At 36.8% G+C, this 20,477-nt stretch overlaps 1 protein-coding gene across 1 annotated transcript in view; it reads left to right on the top strand.

Annotated features, from left to right (window-relative positions):
- JMY (junction mediating and regulatory protein, p53 cofactor) overlaps positions 1–20,477 on the top strand; it is a 61,805-nt gene that overhangs the window by 25,586 nt on the left and 15,742 nt on the right. Inside the window, exons 3-5 of the mRNA XM_075726883.1 lie at positions 7,592–7,742; positions 10,582–10,751; positions 18,670–18,835. Of these exons, the coding sequence (XP_075582998.1) occupies positions 7,592–7,742; positions 10,582–10,751; positions 18,670–18,835 (487 nt within the window). The remainder of the gene's footprint in view (positions 1–7,591; positions 7,743–10,581; positions 10,752–18,669; positions 18,836–20,477) is intronic.

Here is a 20,477-nt window from a genome sequence, read left to right as displayed (position 1 = left end):
AACCCAAAACAACTGACAACAAAATTTAAAACATTTAGAAGCTTGAAAATGCGATTATTGTTGTCCATGATAGAAGTCTTTTGTTTTGTTTTTGTATTTTAACTTGATTGTATGCTAGTTTTCCAGGTGTGTTTTGCCTCATTTAGTGTGAAGGATGGATCATTTATTATGGGTGAGGAATCAAAGCTGTGTTGTGAAGCACTTAAATACTGCTGAATTTGGAAAACATAATGAAAAGGGTAGAAGATTATGGAAAGAGAAAAGGATGGCTTATTATGAAACAAAATGAAATGTCACTCTGGAAAATCGACTTCTGCCAAAATTTCTATTTAATTATGGACTAAGTCATCTGACCCTAGAACAATGTGTGCAGTAGTGATACATTTCTCATTTTTCGGGCTCCCAGTTTCAGAAATCTAGTTTTGTTCATGGAAATGCTTAGTATTTGTAAGTGCTGCTCAAATCCATGGGGATCTCCTTCTAAGCATGGCTAAATGCTTACCAGATACCATGCATTCTTGAAAAAATTGGACAGTGCAAGCACAGCAGTGTTTAGGACTTAAATTTTTTCATATATATGATACGGGAATAATCCTGCTTGCAGCAAGGCCTTTATGGGGGACACACAAATAGAAGCCAAGTCATAATAAATGGTATTATCAAATTGAGAAATGCTCATCAAAGAAGCAAGTCTGTACTCATTTCAAGATTAAAATGTAAGATATGCTTACTAGACATACTCTGTGTGTCTAGTATGACCATATTTTGTAAGGTAAGTGTGAAAAGTTGCATTGGTAAGCTAGGCAAACAGTCAGAACTATAATTATGTTTGCTAAATGCTGGAGAAGGTATAATAAAGGAATTGAACACAGTATTACAATTTCTATACACATTAAAAGCTGTGCTGAATTTGTGTAGGCATTTTTAAGTTTCATTATTTCTGGACTGTTGCTGGTTTAGATGTAACACTATCTAAAAGCATTCAACCAGTGAGTTTTATTTAGCATGTTAATTTCACTGTTTGGATTACCGGTCCATTTCTTCTGATTCCAGACTCTCAGATGTAACATAAGCATCAGGCAAGTGAAGCTTGATATTCAAATGCTGTATTACATGTTTTGGGCTATCTATATTTTTCCAAAAATCTGGAAGACAATTATGAACTGAAAGCCACAATCAAACAATATTTATGGATCTAGCATTAATTTTGAATTCTAAATGAATTTTAAGATGCTCTTTTTGCTAGACCTCTAATGAACTAAAAAAAGCTGTAATATTTCGGATCCTAAAAATGTTTCACATTTATCCCACAAATTTTTCATTTATCAAGATGGATCATTTTCCTATGAAAATCTATCTAATTTTTTTGTACATTAAGAATATACATTTCCGTAGCAGAAAAGTGGGAAGTAGCAGGCATCAGTAGCTGGAAACCTGAAGGTGAAGTAATTCTCCCAAAATTTGGAAGAAGCAGAGCAGATACCTGTGCTCTGGTGCCTTTGATTTCAGACAGTTAACTGTTAATTTTGTCAGATCCTCCATATGTAGTGTAGTCGTCTTCTGAAAGCATGGAGGGGAGGGACCAGTTAGTGGTTGATATTTGACTATGGAAGTTATTGACAGTTTGATATGATCAAGCTTTAAGTCCCTTAAGACTAAGATACAAAGTGTTCTTTGGTACAGGATACCAAATCTGGTTACTTTAAAAAAAAAAAAAAAAATCTTTCAAAAGAGTAACTTCATGGGCAAAACCCCAAAGCCTTCAAAACCTTTCATGTATGTGCAGTTGCGTTCACTGGCCTTCACAGAGAGAAAAACTGCCTTGCTACTTTGAATTTTTATGGTCTTATAACTGTGGCCAGTACTTCACAGCCATGTTGAGTAGGCACTGTGTTTGATCAAACCCCAGGTGAAATCTGTGGGAGACTTTCTTTTTTCATGCTTTTTTTCTTTTTTGGCTTTTTTTTTAATGTGCTTGGTATTACACTAAAGATAAAATGTAAGATAAATTGTTTCATAACCTACATGTAGATGCCAGCAAAATTTTGCCACAAGCATTCTTGAAGGTCTGAGTTGGACTGGATTTGCTTAACTGAGAGCTGACGGTATCTTGATATAGGTGAGAACCTACAGTCATTGTTACTTCTCAATTCATCTCCAGGAACGAGAACATTAAAATGTAATTATATATTAAATATATTTAAAAGCACGCTTAGTTTCATTGCATACATATTCATTATTTTCACTGGCATGTTAATTCACTTTAATGTGAGGAGTTTTTAAGGACTTTAAATACTCTAATGTTGAGATCTAGCACTGGAAATAAGAGATTAGAGCCGCCTTTTAGCTTGATAATTCGTCATATTCATTTTTTTCTAAATTCTGGAATGCTTTATTAGTCTACGTTGTGCTTCCCTTTCAAGCTGCTTTAAGCAGATACTGGTATAGTTGAACATAAAACTCTAGCTAAACCATATGTAGATTTATTTGTTGGTGTAATACTTGATGGTGAATTGCAGTAGTGAACCTTTAACTAATTTGACTTTGATTTGTGTAAAATGAAATACTTAGAAATAAATTATATTGCACTGAACATTTTAACTTTTGGTTAAAAAAATATTTTCACTAAGTATGAAACAAGTTCAAAGGAGAAGATAAGTTTAATGATGAGGATAGCTAGCAAAATAGAATTACTTAAAAAAAAAAAGAAAAGAGTATACTTTAAAAAACGTCTCAGTCAACTGAGTGGGGAGTGGATGTCAATGCTTCATACTCGTAATTTGTGGCATTGCTCCCATAAATGGATGAGTTCTGTATTACTAAATGTATGTTTTTATCATTGGCTCTTAAATAACTGATGTCTTAGTGAGCTGGTTTTTGAACTGTGCGTTTATATTTTTTTTAAGCCTCATATAATATTTTTGAGTGCATGGTGGTCCTGCAGTGAAAAACATGAATAGAAGGCTATGCAGGGCACATTGGAGGACACTAAAGCAGCACTGATTAAAATGTACAATTACTTGCATGGCAACCAGCTCAATTTTATTCCTCTCAGTTTGCGAACTACACCCTCCAGCAGTTGCAGAGTAGTGACTTGCTGACAAGAAGTTGATGAAAAACATCTGGTAAAAAAACCTAAGGTAGTACTCAGTGGAGAGATTGAAACACTTCAGAGAGTTTTTAAGTCTCCTAATATATCTGTAGTTGGAGATGTGTCCTCACATCATCAGAAATCATAGTTAAAGAAACTTGGCTTTTGAAAAACCTGTACAGTAGGGAAGAAATGGTAATCTAAGTTTATGCAAAATGGCTGGATTTGCAAATGAAGGTCATAAACTTTGTTGAAAATACTGCTTTCTTGTTTGAGAAACTGGTGAAATATGCTGAATTATGCTGTGATAGTCTTCATAGTCTCAAAGTCTGTTTCAGAAGGGTTATGTGCCAATCTCTGTTTACATTCTGAACTATAAATCCTCTAGATTTATTATATAAACTCATAGCAAAACAGTTTGCTGACTTAAAATCAGGATTTTATGGGCTTTCTGAAAAAATAATGCTCTAAACAGTGATGTGATGGAAGGTGGGCTAGTAGTCTGAATCAGTGAGGAAACTGAACTCTTGGTATGAGGTTGCTGACTACAAACTGTGGCATGTATCCGATCACTTAAATCTGCCTGTCTGCAAGGTGAATAGAATACAAAACTGCTCTGGATGTGCAACTGTAAAACTGCTTAGAAAAATCTGGTTATGTTTGAATGCCAAAAAGGTTTGGTTGGGTTGTGTTTTGGTGGTTTTTGGTTGTTTTTTTTTTTTTTAAAGTTCTCTTACAAAAGGCTGGGTTGGATAATAAAACAGTAGGTGAAATTGTCAATACATAAAAAGCAATTCACATGCAGAAGGGTGATGACTACCTCCAAAAGTACACATGCACGTTTGTATGCACTTAATTAACTATTAGTCCTGAGGAAAAAGGTATGAGAATTATCTTGAGGAGTTCTCTGAAAATAGCTTGCCATTCAACATTCTGAAAGAGGAGAGAAAGGTTTTGAATTATTACAGGAAAAACCCAAACATCACACCTTGTGTATATCCATGGTATACTTGCATCTTGAATGCTGCAGTTTTAGTTTCTCCCTCTCTGAAACATCCTGTAGGATCAGAATAGTTAAGGATGGCAGTGAGCATAGTAAGGGTATTTCCCTGCAAACAGCCTCCGTGCAAGGACAGAGCAAATTAATCAGATTACCTTAGTTTGGAAAGCATGTGATTCATGTAGATAAGAAAGGGATCTATAAATCATGAATGATAAGGGGAAGAAAATACTGAATTATTTCTTTCAGTCTTTCTAATACTGAAAAAAACAGGGGCCCCTCAATGAATCCGTGAGGCTTTAAAACAGCCTGCAAATAGAGGAAAAACAATTGAACTCTTATTAAACAGCCTTACGTGCTCTGTGGCAATAATTTCCACAGTTTAACTATGGACACTAAGTATACATGTGTTCCAGAAAGAGACAGACCCTTCAGTGGCTATTAACAATGATTCAGATTAGCCATCAGCTCAGGAAGCCTCTGAGGCATTTTTTAACAGAAGTTTGGAGTTATCAGTGTGTCCGTGCCTTGTGGCTTCATTTTTGTTTCTTTAAGTGCCAGTAATAATTATAGTTGGAAGCAAGGGCCAGGACAGCTTTGGATCTGACCTAAGATTAGGGTGTGGGGGGAAATGGTGTGCAAAGATGCAGAATCAGAGTGTCCATTCAAAAAAGGCATCTTGATGAAACTCGGAAAGGATGTTAAACATGCAGAAAATACTAAATTGTGTGTCCTTGCAAGGATTAAAGCAGGGTGAAAACTGGAGAGGTATGATATTTTCTTTTGCAGTGATGGAGATAGGGAAGGAGGAAGAAAGAAGGAAGAGACTTTGATGTACATGCTGTTGAGGGCAAGGAAAGGGGCTTAAGGTCTTCAAAGAGAAAAACTTGATCATGAGAGTGTAAATTTTTCAAGTCCACGTTTAGCTAAATCTGTAAATAGATTGAAATCTGGTACTTTATTTTCAGGAAAAAAACAATTTTTGTAAGCTTTCATGATGCTTGTTGACTTCATGCTGGATCTTGTCGGGCTTTATTTGCAGTTGTAACAGTTATTTTTAGTATCCTTATTCATGGGTATTTATATGTGTTTAACCTGATTTCTTCTTGTCTAATATTTGTGTCCTTATTTTCCTTTTTTCAGTATATATGTATATAAAAATTGTCAACCATATTTTGATGAATTCTTGATGGACATGCTTAACATTTTGTCTATTGTATATATTAAGCTTTTTTTAACTGAAGATTTAAAAATCCATCCAATCCTTTTCATCCACAAGCAGAATCTAAAACATCCGGAAACACTCAAGCCCACTTGCTGTAACACTCAAGCCTACTTGCTTAAACAAAGGTTTCAAAGAACTAATAGAATATGTCTTACTTAAAAAATATATGTATTTATTTTTAAATGAAGCCTTCTTTTTGAAGGTGAACTTTGGTTTTTAGCCTGAAGCTCAGTAAGTGAAGCTGAAATGTAAATAATGGTTTTATGATATACACGTGGATAAATAAGGCATAACTCAGGATGCGCTATTTAGCCTTAATTCTGTCAATTGCCAATATAAAATACTTTAACTTAATGGTTTTAATGCTCCTTTATATACACACTTATGTATCTGGGGAAGAAAACCAGCTGAATAGTCCCATTCATTCCTCTTACTCTTGTCATAACCTTAATCTTCTATGATTTTTCTCTTCTGAATACACTTAATTTTTCAGCATTCTCCATAGTTCTGGAAAAAACGTTCACCACTGCACTTTGCAGTACAATGACATTATTATTATTCAGTCTTCTTTCTGTATGTCCTAACATCTTGTTTGCTTTTTAGTTTGTTCCTTCCTTTACAGTCTTTATTGAATTGTGTATGTCATTCTCCTATATCTTGATTAAAATGTCAAAACCCCTGTAGTTTGTATTGCTAGTCCCAGGCTCCAAAGATTTTAAGGAATCTAGACCATCCAGTCTAAGTTAGTTTGCAGGTATTAACATTAAAGTCCATGTCAGGATTTGTTAGGATAAGCCCAGTAAAACTATAAAGCGCTTTTTACAGCTGAGTGCTTTCACTTAATATATTTGTGGCTGTACATATGGAATTATAACATGTTTTGGGAAATAATGCTGAGTTTGTGTTACCAGCTGGGACCATAGTTAAAATAAAACCTGTAAGACTAACTTTGAGAAGTCCATGAATGGATGAAGCTGAAATACATGCATTATTGCTAATATATCCAGCAGGCTGTGGTTGCAATTGGTTGTTTGGCCTCCTGGAATGTGAAGGAAGGTAGCTGAGTGTTTGGGCTGAAACACTCCTCTGTGTATGAAGCTGTTTCCTTTTTATATACTGCCTCTGCCATCTGTAGTGCTCCCTCAACTTACTTTTTTTCATTCTTACAATTAATCGAACTGCTGCTGTTACATCTTGTGTTTTTCTCCTTTTCTGCCAATTACAAGTCCGACTAGGAGAAGGATAACAAAGGGAGCTGGAGAGACATGACAGATCCCTGCCTAAGCTATAAGGTGACCTGGCCTAAGTATGTTTCTGTCAGTCTTGTCCATTCTTGTCCCAGCTGTCTTCAGAAAGAATCTGGGAAGTATTAAAGATCTTTGAGGACTATTTATTTATTTAGGAGATGTATACTATACAAAACATAACAAAATCCTGTAGTTGCAGGCCTGTTTCTCATATCTTCTCACAATAAACTTAGGTTACTCTCTTCAAAACTCAACAACAATCTGTGAACTTTTACAGAGAAAAAAGTTTCCAGTAGAAGAGTCTTGCCTCTGATTCATTCTCACTTGCTCACAGGCTACATTAGGGACTTTTTCAGTTTGTTTCCTCTGAAGAACTAATTTGTTTTCCTTCAGAAACATATCCATACGGTGTACAAATGTGTTCTTTTATGTTCTGTTACTCTGAAGCAACAGCTGATGGAAATAGATGCTTATATGGTGTGTTGAAATTAATGGCTTCTGCTGTTTCTTCCTCTTGTGTGCTGACAACCATTTTTGTGAAAGCTGTCAGTTTTCTTAGTTTCAAAGCATTATCTGAAGTAAAGCTTGCAAAACATGAAAGTCTTCAAAAGTGAGTTTCATCGTCAGGAAAAAAAAAAGAAAATTTTCTTAGCCAATTTTACCATGAGGCTTGGATTCTTCTCAAAGAGAATACAGCTTTTTTTAGGAAGAATAGCCAGAATGCTTTTTTTTTTTTTTTGAGAAGGTGATTACTAGAAAAGAAACGTAGATTTGCCTGTGTGATCTGGTTGTGAGAACAGAAGTTTTTCTGTTAGACCACACTTTCTCCAGAACTTTGAGTCCAAATAAGGAACTTCCAGACCAAAAAGTGAGTTTGAGAAAATGTTAGAATAGAAGCCATGGTGATTTACTGGTAACTTTCTCTCCTTTTTGTTTTTCATTCTTTCTTAGCCACCCTGAAACGGGTTGCTGTTGGCAAAATAGCAACAATTAATTGTGGTGTTAATTATGGACTGATTTATTTTCAGATCTCGATAGAGAATGACTACCTAGGCCCCAGAAGAATTGAGAGTCTGCAAAAAGAAGATGCTGATTGGCAGAGAAAAGCCCACATGGCTGTGCTTTCTATTCAAGATCTTACAGTTAAATACTTTGAAATAACAGCTAAAACACAGAAAGGTAGTTATTTTCTACTATACTATCCCTCAGATAAAAGATCTTTAAAAATTTATTTAATGTTTACCCTGTTCTGTATTGTACTGTGATTTGTTTAGTTTTTTCATCAGTCCTCCATGAGAAAAATGCAGCTGTCGTTCCCATTTGTTTTTTGCTTTGTGTTGTCCTGGTTTCGTCTAGGATAGAGTTAATTTTCTTCCTAGTAGCAGGCATAGTGCTGTGTTTTGGATTTAGTAGGAGAAGAATGCTGATAACGTGCTGATTTTTTTAGTTGTTGCTAAGTACTGCTTATGCTAGTCAAGGACTTTTCAGCTTTCCATGCTCTGCCAGGCGCACAAGAAACTGGGAGGGGGCACAGCCAGAATAGTTGATCCAAACTGACCAAAGGGCTATTCCATACCACATGACGTCATGCTTAGTATATAAACTGGGGGGGGTTGGCCGAGGGGGCAGCAATTGCTGCTCGGGAACTGTCTGGGTGTCGGTCGGTGGGTGGTGAGCAGTTGCATTGTGCATCACTTGCTTTGTATATTATTGTTATCATTATTGTTATCATAATAATAATAATAATTATATTGTTGTTATTATGATCTTATTATTATCATTACTATTTTACTTTATTTCAATTATTAAACTGTTCTTATCTCAACCCAGGAGTTTTTCTCACTCTTACTCCTCCAATTCTCTCCCCCATCCCATCGGGGTAGGGGGAGTGAGCGAGCGGCTGCGTGGTGCTTAGTTGCTGGCTGGGGCTAAACCACGGCATGTGTCTATTGTAATCTTTCACCAATAAGACTTTTCAGAACATCATAAGTGAGCAGAATAGAAATTTTAGATAAACGTTTCACAACTACTTTCTCAATGTGGTTGTATTAGCTGCACTGTACATTTGCAAAGGATTTAGGGAGCATAGAGTCCCTGGTGGATTCTGTCTTCTGTACTGGATATGGCAGACCACCATAGTAAGTGTTTATTACCTTTCAATTCATTTCCTTTTCCTGTCTCCCCTGCCTTTCAGTAATGTTTTTCATAGCTCTAAATATTAAGCAACAGTTCAGTTTAACAACCTAGTGAAAGCAGCTTTGCTGTTGAAAGCAGACAGTCTTTGTGGATGTAACCTTGGCATTTCTATGCTTGAAGAATGCGGCAATTTTACTAAAGAGGTGGTGCAGTAAAACCAGGTCATATGACTTGCCATGTACATCTGCGCTCTCATCCTTGTACCATTTTAACTTAAATAATCAATTTATTAGGGCAGATACATGAGGATGTGGTTTCATGTCACTCTTAGTTTGACTGTGGGCTACCACTGACAGAGTTTGTCCCACTGTCTTCCCTGCCCGACTGCGGGTTCCTGTTTCTTTCTTTGCCTTGGTGATAGTGATTGTGCAACCAGATAAATGAGCTGTACCACTGGGACAAAATCTTTTTTGATGGGTAGGTTTCCAGTCATCTCCCTGCATAACTGCTAGATCTGGTTCAAGAGAAGCAGTCAGTGCAAAATTATTCCTTTCAGTGACAATCCAAGTTAAGTGTGACATGAAACTCCACCCTATTTTGAAAAAGTGACTAAACCAGTTCAAGCATGTTGGAATGAATTTAATTAGAGCAAATTCTAAATGTATTTTAATGAGTTTGGTTCCTTTTCTAGTATGACAAAGGTAGCAAATAAAATACCCCATTAGCTGATAAAGAAACATATATTTATAGTTATTTACTATTTGTCTTGTTCACATGCTTTTTCATGTACAGCAGTCAGGATTGTGGGGAAAATCACTGGGAAATGAAATGCCTGGAGACCATTTACAACCATAGATCTTTGGCATATAGGTTGCTTGCCTTATTTATGTTTTGGGTTTTTTTGCCTTCCTGCTGATCATAGGGTGGTCTTACATACCAAAATACTAACAGATGGCAGAGGAAAAACACATGAGAATATAAAGGTATTTTTTATTACCTAACAACAGCATGTAATATTTTCTAGCAGCTGTGGACTGAATGCTATACTTTTGATTGTGTGAATTTCAGGGCTTTTGCTTTGCAAAGCTAAGTGTACCGTATCATGTGATCGTTTTATATATTAAAATGGTGAAAATCTCATATATGTTAGCCTAGATGTTGTCTGAGGCTCAAGAATAGAAAATCTCAATCAGGCAAGGGACTCCTACTACTGTGAAGTCTTCCTGAAAAGAGTCTCGTTCATCCCTGCATAGTAAGATCAGATTATAATTTGTTGAGTTAATTTGAATTAATTTTGTGAAGCAACCTCCATTTTGAGTTAAAAGATAGATGTTATTTAAATTTAATTCAGTATTCTTACATAATTGCACTTGAGGTCAAGCTGAAATTTTTGTTTTAAATTGTGAATTTTTTTCACTCTGCAGATTTGTTTAAATTTATGACTGTACTATAGAAGTTATCAAGGGAAACTGGAGACTTCAGTAGCTGATAATTGGGGCTTTCAGAAGTGGGGAAAATTTGGGATGCAGTTTAAAACTACATGATAGCATTAATTAGATTTTTTTTTTAAGTCAAGAATTCTGAACCAGTGGTTCAAATGTTCAGGTACTGTGTATTCAGAATGAATGGTCCCTCTGTGGATAACAGAAATTGGAATTATAATGATAAGATTGATCAACAGATAGCTAATTGCCTATTTACATGAATCATAAGAGTACTTATATTCTGGATTTGAAGGTTAGTACTCTGTGGAATAACTGCTCCCTGCTAAGAGAACTTTGTATGCTTTTGGATGCAAATGTGTGTATTGTCTCTGCAGTAGAATCACTAGTGATCTGAAGAATAGACTGGTAAGCTGTCTGCCTTTTCTTCCCCTGTGTAGCTGTGTACGATCGAATGCGAGCAGACCAGAAAAAATTTGGTAAGGCAGCATGGGCAGCAGCAGTGGAACGCATGGAGAAGCTTCAGTATGCAGTTTCTAAGGAGACACTGCAGTTGATGCGCGCTAAAGAAATCTGTTTGGAGCAGAAGAAACATGCACTGAAAGAGGAGGTAATTTGTCATACCAGTAAATAGAAAAATAAAACATACAGGAAAAAAACAAATCTTGAAGAGTGTTGATGTACTTAAAAAAAAAAAAGAAAAAAAAAAAAAACCAAAACAAAAAAAATCTGACTTGAAATTTATTATTTTTCTGCTTTTAATAATAAAATTTTCTATTTTAACTTTTACTACACTTTACCACCTTAGACAAATGGAGTTACAATGTAGGTGTGGTGGTTTTTGCACCACTTATTTAAGTCTTCTGTTCACCTTTTCCTGGTTAGTCAACCAGGAGGAGAATTTTTACTGTTAAATGTTTGCATTTATCCACTGAGATGAGTAAAATGAAGAGAAGGGGTAGGACAGGAATCTGCTGCTATGTAATCTCCACACTTTAGCTTGCAGAGGCATGACCACCTCTTGGAATAGTTCTGACATTCCAGATGGAAGGTGTCTGAACATCAGTAAATACACAGATGACTAGCCTGTTGTGCTGCACTCTTTGTCTCTGCTTATCTTAATTATTAAGGCAGTCTTCCAGAGGGTGTTGTGCTAGCTACAGCTTTCCTGAGGAAAGAGTGCATGCGTTAAATTTAGCAGAAAAAAAATACATTTATTTGGTTTTGTGACACCTCCTCAAAAGCAAAAATGCTACAAATACTCTTTTAAAATTTGCTCTCATGGATATTCAGTGCTAAGACCTTTCAGTCATACTAATGCCAGTTTACATTCTGTCTGATCAGTTGCTTGTTTTTAGAGCACTTTTCAAATGTTTCAGCAAAATTTCACTCAACTGGTGGCTCTGTTATGAAAAGGTTATCCAGAGAACTCACGCCTTTAGCACTGTATAGATTGGTAAGTTTGTAAGCCTGATAGACTATGTGCCTATTTTAGGAGCTTCTGTAGAAGACAGCTTGATCTGCGAGGAGAGAGTACCTGCAAGACCCAGAGCACAAAAATAAAAAGTTTGCTCCATTCCAATGCTCTTTGTATTTAGGAAGCCAAGAGTTGTCTGCAATCTTGAGTTTATCATGCTGCTGGCATCCTTAGCTAAGAGTTAATGAGAGAATCCAGCAGTACTAACTGGAAATACTATATTTAATATGTTCACATATTTAGGGCAGCCATGCATTGTCTTTTCCATAGCACATCTTATTTTTCTCCCAGTGGAGACCTTGTGTGAATTTTTGTTGAACGAGATCTCAGTCTGGTAAATGACTGATTGATTGGTTTAATGTGCCAAATCATTAGGGGCTGCATGGGAAAAGGAGAGGTTCATTGCAGTATACTGGGGTGAGAAGGGCTCTGAACTGAGAGGTTGGGGCTTTTGGGGACAGAGAAACGAGGAACGTCTGATGGGCGTACATGGACGTGGTGCTTTGGGATGTTGTATTAAAAGGTATAGAGAGTTCTGGGTCAAAACATGGTGATGGGCAGATATAAGGACTAACTTCTGTTCTGAAACATCTTTTTTTGCTTTCAGAATGTAATAGCCCTAAGTATGCAAAGTTGGATGTGACAACTGTAACTAGCAATCCCATATGGGAGAAGAAGGGTTGCCATCTTATCATAAAGAAAATACTTGGTGGTTATGTTAGCTGGTGCATTTGGAAAGATGACAGTAAAAAAAAAACCAAAACAACAACAAAAAGTGAAAACATGGTACATTTTCTCCTTTAAGCTTAAGAAGTGCAGACCTTCCTGCTGTGCTTAGGTGTATAAATTTGCTCTCACTGAGTCGGAAAAGGAGACACATGGGAAATAATATACTCGTTTCTCTTGCACTTAATTCCCTTTTCGTCAAATATAAACCAACCCTGCTGACTCTTTTTTAAGAGGGGCAGTGAAAATGTCCTTTTTTCTGTAGCTCTCATTTAGTATTAACTGAGTCCTTTTTTGTTTCCTAAAATGTGTTGACACTGTAAATACCTAGAAAGCTACTACATTTTCCAAGTTATCATGATATGAAAATCACCTGGTTAGGTGATTAGGTTAGTTATACTTTTTTTTTTTTATTTGCTGGCTGAAAATGTTAGTCCTATGATTATCTGTATTTAAAAAAAATTTGAAAGAATAACTCTACACAAATTACATATTGTGCTTTTTTATTTTCCTGATTTGTACATCTTAAGTTCCATCTGTTGTCCTGAATTTTGTTTGAGGGGAATGACGAAAACTTTCCTTTTGAGGTAGACCAGAGTCTGCTTTCATGGACTGGGTGCCAAGTCTTGTCCTCATGACAGTAAACAGAAACATTAAATCAGAGTGAGAATCCTTTGTAATTCTCCAAGTATGTAAAATAGTTTGGACAAATGGAAGTGAGTGACTGGAGACTTAAATTCCAACAAGTCCCATCTTGCATGTATAGGATTCAGTAACTAGTCATCTCTTTTTTCCTTTTAGAAGCGTACAGTTCAGTTCTAAAGATACACTTCAAAAACAATTTTTAATCTGCATGATAAATGTTCTGTGATATTTTCATAAACAAAATCATATTCCAACAAAGTACTGCTTGGTTTTTTTAAGAATGTTTTTCATAGTTTCATAATTCTAAGAGTACTTTCCTTTCCTATACATTGAGCCTGAATCAAAGATGTATTTGCTTCCAGTGACTTTGAGTATTTAAACATATCTTGCATTTCACGACTCTCATTTTACTTTTGCCTGAGTTGGACGCATAAGCAAAAATATAAATTTTATTAAGGATTCTATTCGAGGAGGCATGAATAGCTATTTCTGGAAAATTAATATTCTCTGTAAGAAATGGACAGTGATTTTGGTACAGATGCAACATAATATTTTTCAGAAAAGTATGTTTCACCCTGGTAGCTTTTATTGTATCTTTTTTAAACTTTTTCTTTCTGTGGCAGCTTTTTAGAAAGGCTAAGAAGGAAGCTAAAATTGGGAAATCTTTGAAGATTTATTTTAATATATTTGAACTATTTTAATAACAGATTAGGAATGCTTTTTCTTTCTTCACGTTCAGTGTTCAAACTGGCAAACTAAAATTGGTTGTAAAAATGACTATTCCTTAATCTTACATTAAATATTTGTGTAATATTCTCCAGTTCAGTCAAAAGTTCAAAAAGACTTGGAAATAAAAACTATTTTAGGTGGTCATCCTGTTTATGGAAATTAAAAAGCAGAAAGCTTTAAGCACACCAGGTGAAGTAATGGGCTGCATTCTATAGACAAAACTTGGAGTCATAGTTAGGCTTTTAATAATGCAGTGAGACATTATTAGAAAATTACTCATTAACAACAATAACCTACTTTGGACTTAATAGTTATCAAACCCCACATAAGTTCTTTTGAAATAACATTACTAGAATGATCTAGTTGAAGATGTCCCTGCTCATTGCAGGAGGCTGGACTAGATGACCTTTAAAGGTCCCTTCCAACACAAACTATTCTGTGATTCTGTGAAGAATACTAATGGGTATAAATATTAGTCAAGAGCAGTGTGTGTTGCTGTTCAGTACTCATGCAAGAGTAAGTGTCATTATCTGATTGTGAATACATTTGAAATATGGAAGTTTTCTGGCAGTTAGGAGGAAGTATCTGGAACAGACTTCCAATGGGGGTAACAAACACAGAGGTTTGTGAGCTTTTTGGTTTGTTTTTGTTTTTACAAAAGCAGAATAAGAACAATAATAACAACATGGCAATTAATTTAAGAACTCAGTTTATGAAAGCAGTTAATTTTAGATCTGTCTGAAAGTATTCCGTGGTGGTGGAAAGCTGGATTTGATGGCCCTCATTTCTGTATTCCATGTTTGGCTATTTCTCTATTAATTTTGTCATCTATCCATTTAAATATATGTATTCATAGTTCTTGTCAGAGACTTTCTGGTTTAACCCATTATATTTTTATTACCAATGTGTGGGTTTACAGATGATACATTTCTGCCCTAGAACTATTGAGAAACCTAAGTTCTTGCTTAAGTTCTTCACTTAGTATGAATGAGACAACAAAGACCGTTAATGCTGTTACTTGAATTAGGGCCAGAGAGATTAAGTTAATTGCTTGAGTTAATGCAGGAAGTTGTGGCATAGCAGGAAATTGAACTCGGATCTCCTCAGTTCCAGTTCTTTGTCCAACTGCAAAATGTTTCTTTCCTCTAACATTCTCACATTAAAGTTCTTTGTGTTTCTTTCACTGTGTTGATCAGCCTGAGACCTACCAAGGATGCAGCAAATTACTAGTACAGATTAGATAACAACTTGTAACATTAAGAATTGAACCACTCTTAAATTTTTAACAAAAAATGCTGACATTTTTCTAAGAGTGATGATACTGTTTTGAATTATCACACATATATAGTATCTCATGTAAAGTTTTAACATAAACGGTTGAAACTAAAGGTCCCCATTTTTCTTTTTCATGAGGGGCTATTATGTAGCTAGGATATCTGCCTGAGAACCATATGACAATATTAATTTCCCATTGCTGTTGCACCTGAAAACTGAATATAGTGGTGGTGTACCCCTAAAACACACCAGGTAGCTGGCAACATCTGTAATGTGTGCTTGTAGGGCTAAGATTCAGTTGTCAGACAGGTCCTTTGTCAGGCAGACACCACTGCAGCTGAATGAAATACTGAGCTACTATAACCTGATTAGCTGATACTTTGGAAGATGGCCCATTTATGTGTCTGCAGTCTTTATGCACAGTCTGTGGACTTAAATTTGGGAAGACATTTTTTTAAAGAAAAATGTATAAGTTTGAGTGAATTTTACAGTTCGCTGACAAAGCAAAAGTTCTTGGTTGTGGTAGAAGTTTGAATGATAATGCCTTAATTGGGGGGCGGGGGGAAGCAAAAAAACCCAAAAAAACAAATGAACAACCCACCACGTTTTGTTGCTGTGGTATATTTTTTTACAATAATAAAATCCTTTGAAAATGCCAAAACCCAGGATACCCTGCCTGACCAATGAATATTATCCCTCTTATATGGAAAAAGCAGAAGGTTCAAGAGAGTCAGTGCTTTGTCTTGAAAACTAGCTTCTAATTCACTCCAAATATGGCATCATTATGTCATTTAGTGTTCTAGTCACAATTAGAAATTTAATATGGAAGCAGAGTAATAGAATGGCATAACAAGACATGTTGGTGTCACTGTGGTGGGCTGACCCTGGCTGGATGTCAGGTGCCCACCAAAGCCACTATTACCACTCCCCTTCCTCAGTTGGACAGGGGTGAGAAAATATAGTGAAAGGCTCGTGCGTTGAGATAAGGACAGGGAGTTCACTCACCCGTTATCATCATGGGCAAAACAGACTCAACTTTGGGAAATTAGTTTAATTTATCGCCAATCAAATAAAAGTAGGGTAATGAGAAATAAACACTAAATTTTAAAACGCCTTCCTCCCACCCCTTGCTTCTTCCCAGGCTCAACTTCACTACCAATTTCTCTACCTCCTCCCCTGCAGAGGTGCAGGGGGACGGGGAATGGGGGTTGCGGTCAGTTCATCACACGTTGTCTCTGCCGCTCCTTTCTCCTCAGGGGGAGGACTCTTCATACACTCTTCCCCTACTCCAGCGTGGGGTCCCTCCCACGGGAGACAGTCCTTCATGAACTGCTCCAGCATGGGTCCCTTCCATGGGGTGCAGTCCTTCAGGAGCAGACTGCTCCAGCGTGGGTCCCCTACAGGGTCACAAGTCCTGCCAGCAAACCTGCTCCAGCGTGGGCTCCTCTCCATGCAGTCCACAGGTCCTGCCAGGAGCCTGTTCCAGCACGGGCTCCCCATGGGGTCACAGCCTCCTTCGGGCACATCCCCCTGCTCCAGCGTGGGGTCCTCCCCGGGCTGCAGGTGGATATCTGCTCCACTGTGGGCCTCTGTGGGCTGCAGGGGCACAGCCTGCCTCACCATGGTCTGCACCACGGGCTGCAGGGGAACGTCTGCTCCGGTGCCTGGAGCACCTCCTCCCCCTCCTTCATCACTGACCTTGGTGTCTTCAGACTTGTTCCTCTCACATATTCTTACTCCACTCTCCCAGCTGCTGTTGTGCAGCAGTTTTATTCCCCTTCTTAAATGCGTTATCCCAGAGGTGCTACCACCGTTGCTGATGGGCTCGGCCTTGGCCATCAGTGAGTCTGTCTAGGAGCTGGCTGGCATTGGCTCTGTCAGATATGGGGGAAGCTTCTAGCGGCTTCTCACTGAAGCCGCCCCTGTACTCCCCCCACCAAAACCTTGCCACACACACCCAATACAGTCACACTGCAGTGAAACACATAAATTTTACATTAGTGATTGTAAGATTTATAATATTCACTTAAGGACTTATTGAGCCTGTCAGGCTAATAGTTGATATACAACAAATGCATTCAGTAAGTATACAATAAAGTAGAAGAAATTTTTAAAACAGATGTTACAAGAATTGATTCACAGGTCTTCTGTCCATCAATCTTATATGGAAAGAAGCGTAACATGCAGAACTGTTTCCTTAGTGTTTAATTGAGCTGCGAAATCCCTATCAATGCATAATGATGCAGGTGCTAAAAGATACCTGCTATAAAAAAAGAGATAGGACAAATTTATGAAGTCAAATCCGGTAAGTATTTTGTATAAAAGGCAGCACTGTGGCTTAATCTGTGCTGCAAGCTATGCTAGAGACTGGTGAAACATTTTAGGGAGGTATCACTGCACTGCCTACTCTGCATCTTCTTCCTGGATATTTGCGGTTAACCTTTGTCCAAAACAGGGTATTGAGTAAGATGGATCTTTGGTTTAATTCAGTGCAGATATCTTTCTCTTTTATTATAGTTATAGTTAAACATGTGATAAATAAAACCGAGGAAACCCATTTCTGGCTATTAATTACATACTACAATTATTAATACAGTTTTACACCTTGATGAAACCACCATATTGTAAAAACATACTAGCAAATTTTTTTTAAAATGTGTAGTTTGCTAGATCCTGTATTTTTGCTTGGTGGACATCCCTTTTTAATGATTGAATGTCTGTAATACAGAAACTGGACCACGTTTCATCAGAAGTGTAAGGTAGATAGATCACAAATCTTCAGTAAAATTTAGAATTACTTTCATCCATTATCTGGGAGAAACTATCAGAGAGGCATTTTTTTTGAGCAGGTAGAGAACTTGGATGTGGCCCCAATTCTTCTGCATGCAGGTTGTAGAGCTGCATGGCTTTGAATTCTCTCCAAAGTGAGACAGCACATAAGATTCCCTTGGCTTGCTGTTATTTCTTAAGTATGGTCTGAATGACGAACGGTATTGAGCAGTTAAATCTTGTTTGGCTGAATGAAAGAGGATGGTTTGAGTTAAGTTTGTTTGTGTCTTGTGTCACTTTTCTATGTCAAACATGACACAAATAAGCACTAAAATGTATATAAATATTTTAATCTAGATCTTTTTTTTTCCTGTGAAATACTCCAGAAACAATGAAACTCCTCAGTTAAGTTGTCATTACAAGAGGATCGGTGCATGTAATTATTCCTGTTTCCACCACCTTTTACTTTTTTCCCTCAGTTCAGCTTTAATGGCAGTTTTAACTGTAGTTTTCTAGGTGCCATTAGCAAAAGAAATTTTAGACTTTTTGGACTGAAGATAATACATACTAATTTCATTATGTATCTTCAGAGAAGTCAAGTAGTAGAGTAAGAGAGTGGTAGGGATGTTTTGCACTATGTGACTTGTCACTTTGACAGTCACAAAGAGTAATCCAATGCCATGGCTTTTTTTATTGCCACATAGAAAAAATGTCAGATATTAAAGATGTCTGAAAGTGTGTGGCTGATAAAAACCTATCTTCTCCTCTTGATGTGTTCAATTTTAACATGTTACATTTAGTGTACCAGACTGCATCAAGCTGTAATTGTAAAGTCTGTGGTTTTATTTTCATTGTCCTGGATTCATGTGAGGGTATTTTTTTTCCTCTTTTTTTTCTTTCCATTTAGATGCAGAGCCTGAAAGGTGGTACAGAAGCCATAGCCCATTTGGACCAGTTAGAAGCTGATTATTATGATCTGCAGCTTCAATTATATGAAGTGCAGTTTGAGATCTTGAAATGTGAAGAGCTTCTGCTGACAGCACAACTTGAAAGCATCAGAAGACTGATGTCAGGTGCTTTACGCATTTTAATTAAGACATAATCTAAAAGATAATCCTTTTCCTAAAAGTCTAGTAAAGCCTGTGGGAATGAAATGAGAACAGATTCTTTACCATGTGAAGAGCTGGATCTAGCATAAGTACTGTTAAATTAAAATTTACACCTGTTCATAAGGCATATGCATACACATACAGAAGTTTTGGTCTGGTTCTCATTGCCTGTGTTTGGAAATAAGTACATAAGATACTGTGTAAGTTTTGGAAAACTAAATTCAGGCAGGAGGAAATGTCTTTATTACTGGACTTGTCTCATTAAAAGTTTGCATTGGTATTATTAATTTCTTTGAAGTGATTGGTTTTCAAAAGGTACTCCTGCAAATCAAGAGTCCTTCAGCTAAACTTTGAAGCTTGTTGTATTGCCATCTCACTGATTTAGAGCAGTGATGCAAACATTATGTTTCCAGAATCTACTATACCTTGTGTACTTACAAAATATGGAAATGGTACAGGTGAATCATACAGCGTTTTTGAATCCAGTTTTGTCCTTTGGACCTTTCTGTATTTAATGTTTTTATTCACACAAGCTCTGTCTTACTGTTTAGTGCATAGGGCTTGCATAGCAAATTTTGTTATGGATAGAAAAGTCACTTAACAGTTGAAGCTGGATTGTATTATGAGTTGCTTCTGGAAAAAGAGAAAACATAGGTGCCACGGATTCTTTTCACTGTTAAGTGAATCTCCTCCTTTTAGGCTTGTGATGGCAACAACTGTAACTGCATATGGAAGATGAGGATTGAAAACTCTGTAAATGACTTAAAGAAATGTGGCAGCTTTGACCAGGTGCCTCTGTGGATAGCTTGCTAGTGCTTTAGAGATAGATAGTTTTTGTACTTGGGAAATCAGACATTTAATTTTGGTACTGGAGACATGGTATTGTTTGCTTACCTGCGGACCAAAGGAAATCCCTTGAACAAGAGGCTGAGAAGGAATGTATATCAAAATCCTTTCTCTTCAATGTAGTGATAAGAAAGCCTAAGGGCTCTCAGAGATGAAGCCTGCTGTAAAAACATTGTAGGTCATTACAACTTGTCACTATGTTCTCTCCAGAAATCTCAAAAAAACCCCCAACTGCACAACCTGTCCAAAAGTAAAACAAAACCCCCAGTCAGCTAAACAACCAACCCTCTCCTTTCCCAGGGCAACAAAATGGTTCACTGTTCTGGCTTCCTTTGCTGTTTTAAATTTGTAAAGTATTCTTTAATACAAAACCCCAAAGGTTTGGGGTTTTTTTTTTTTTCTATTAAAGACAGCTGTCTATGTTAGAAGGAATTACTGTTTTTTAACAACTCTCAGTTAATATCCCATAGGACAGAAAATTAAAAATACAGTTCTTAAATGTGCTGGGAATTTTTTTCAAAGGATGAAATTACCTCTTTGGACTTTATGTAGGTGGAGGGGATAGAAGAATTAATGTGAAGAATGTGACACTGAAATGGCTACATCTCTTCAAGACCATTCAGCACCTAATATGAATGAAAGCATCTAAAGCATATAGTGTTCTTTTAACGTGTTGTTTCCTGTGCAGTCAAAGAGAAAAGAATGGTCTGTTGCATCTTCTGTTATGCTTCCTTTTTAAAGTGTACTTATAGTCAGTAAA

The sequence above is a fragment of the Pelecanus crispus genome, chromosome Z, assembly GCF_030463565.1.
Source record: "Pelecanus crispus isolate bPelCri1 chromosome Z, bPelCri1.pri, whole genome shotgun sequence".
Taxonomy (NCBI): Eukaryota; Metazoa; Chordata; class Aves; order Pelecaniformes; family Pelecanidae; genus Pelecanus; species Pelecanus crispus.
The sequence above is the reverse complement of the archived record's forward strand: the minus strand, read 5'-3'. Positions and strand labels throughout refer to the sequence as shown.